The following is a 1,558-nucleotide window of genomic DNA, read 5'->3' on the forward strand; positions in this document are numbered from 1 at the left end:
CAAACCTATCTACTTTCTAAGAACAGAAAGTAATATTTCAGGAAATAGATCTCAAGATAGAAATATTCCTGACACAAATCTCCTTTCCTACATCGGATCACTTTCACATATTCTGATAAATCTGATAATAGTTAACGGAATCTTTAACTTCTCCCTCTTCCTTTCTTCTAAAAACAAAGGAAGTTGAAACGTTATCAGATTCCAAGTTTACAAGAAACGTAACAACACAATACATTCCCACCCTTCCTGACTGCCGAGGAAGGATGAGATAAGTTACTTCCTCGTCACTGATTCGAGTATTGAAATATACACTGCTGGGTCCGAAAGACTTGTGTTCAGACAGAACGATGAAACGTCTAGGTTTTACCGCCTGTCTTGCTGCTTTGTGCATCGCGATTAGCCAGGTCAGTACATATATTAACGTGTTTCTGATGTAAACTATATATAAGAGAACAACAAGTAATTCTAATACGTAAGTTTATATTAGTTTCTTAACAACATTTATGTACATTGTATATAGATTTATTAGGTTGTTGAATGTTGATTTATATACTAAAACCTGTGTACTTGAGAAACGTCTTAACCGTTTTCAAAATATTTTCCTTACTGTACAGTATGTAACTCTTAAAATAATGTATTTACAATCAGTATGTAAACTGAAACGAAGCTATATAGAAACTTCACTAATGTTATAGTTTAAAAGAAATCCTAAGACAAAATGTGGACCAGAGCACGTTAAGTAATTTAAATAATAATAAGTTATTTTTAACAACGAAACTAAACAATAAACATCAGTATTAACAGTGAAAAAACAACATGTGACAATGTTTACAAGAAAACAAAAATATAATCAATATTAACAATGAAACTAAGCGACAAACATCAGTATTAGCAGTGAAACTAAACGATAAACATCAGTATTAACAGTGAAACTAAACGATAAACATCAGTATTAGCAGTGAATGAAAACGATAAACATCAGTATTAACAGTGAATGAAAACGATAATCAGTATTAACAGTGAAAGAAAACGATAAACATCAGTATTAGCAGTGAATGAAAACGATAAACATCAGTATTAGCAGTGAATGAAAACGATAAACATCAGTATTAACAGTGAATGAAAACGATAAACATCAGTATTAACAGTGAATGAAAACGATAAACATCAGTATTAGCAGTGAAAGAAAACGATAAACATCAGTATTAGCAGTGAAAGAAAACGATAAACATCAGTATTAGCAGTGAAAGAAAACAATAAACATCAGTATTAGCAGTGAAAGAAAACGATAAACATCAGTATTAGCAGTGAAAGAAAACAATAAACATCAGTATTAACAGTGAAATAAAACAATATAATCAATATTAACAACAGTCGTGAAGTTTAAGATTAAAACTAACAATTTTAATGTTACTGTTCAACTATAATGTCTATCATAAGTTATAACGTGTCTCATAAATAAGTCCATAAAATTCATTGAACAAATATATATTTGCCTTTTCAGTTAAGACAACAATCTTGTTCTACTGCTGGCAGGGAAACAAAATTTTTAAAACAC

The 1,558-nt window shown here is 30.1% G+C and overlaps 1 protein-coding gene across 1 annotated transcript in view; it reads left to right on the top strand.

Moving 5' to 3' along the window:
- The first annotated feature begins 229 nt into the window (after positions 1-229).
- The window catches only part of LOC106474832, a 6,926-nt gene continuing 5,597 nt past the window's right edge, over positions 230-1,558 (top strand). The window contains exon 1 of the mRNA XM_013935525.2: positions 230-404. Within this exon, the coding sequence (XP_013790979.1) occupies positions 348-404 (57 nt within the window). The 5' untranslated portion in view covers positions 230-347. The remainder of the gene's footprint in view (positions 405-1,558) is intronic.

Source organism: Limulus polyphemus, unplaced genomic scaffold (assembly GCF_000517525.1).
Source record: "Limulus polyphemus unplaced genomic scaffold, Limulus_polyphemus-2.1.2 Scaffold7741, whole genome shotgun sequence".
NCBI classification, from domain to species: Eukaryota; Metazoa; Arthropoda; class Merostomata; order Xiphosura; family Limulidae; genus Limulus; species Limulus polyphemus.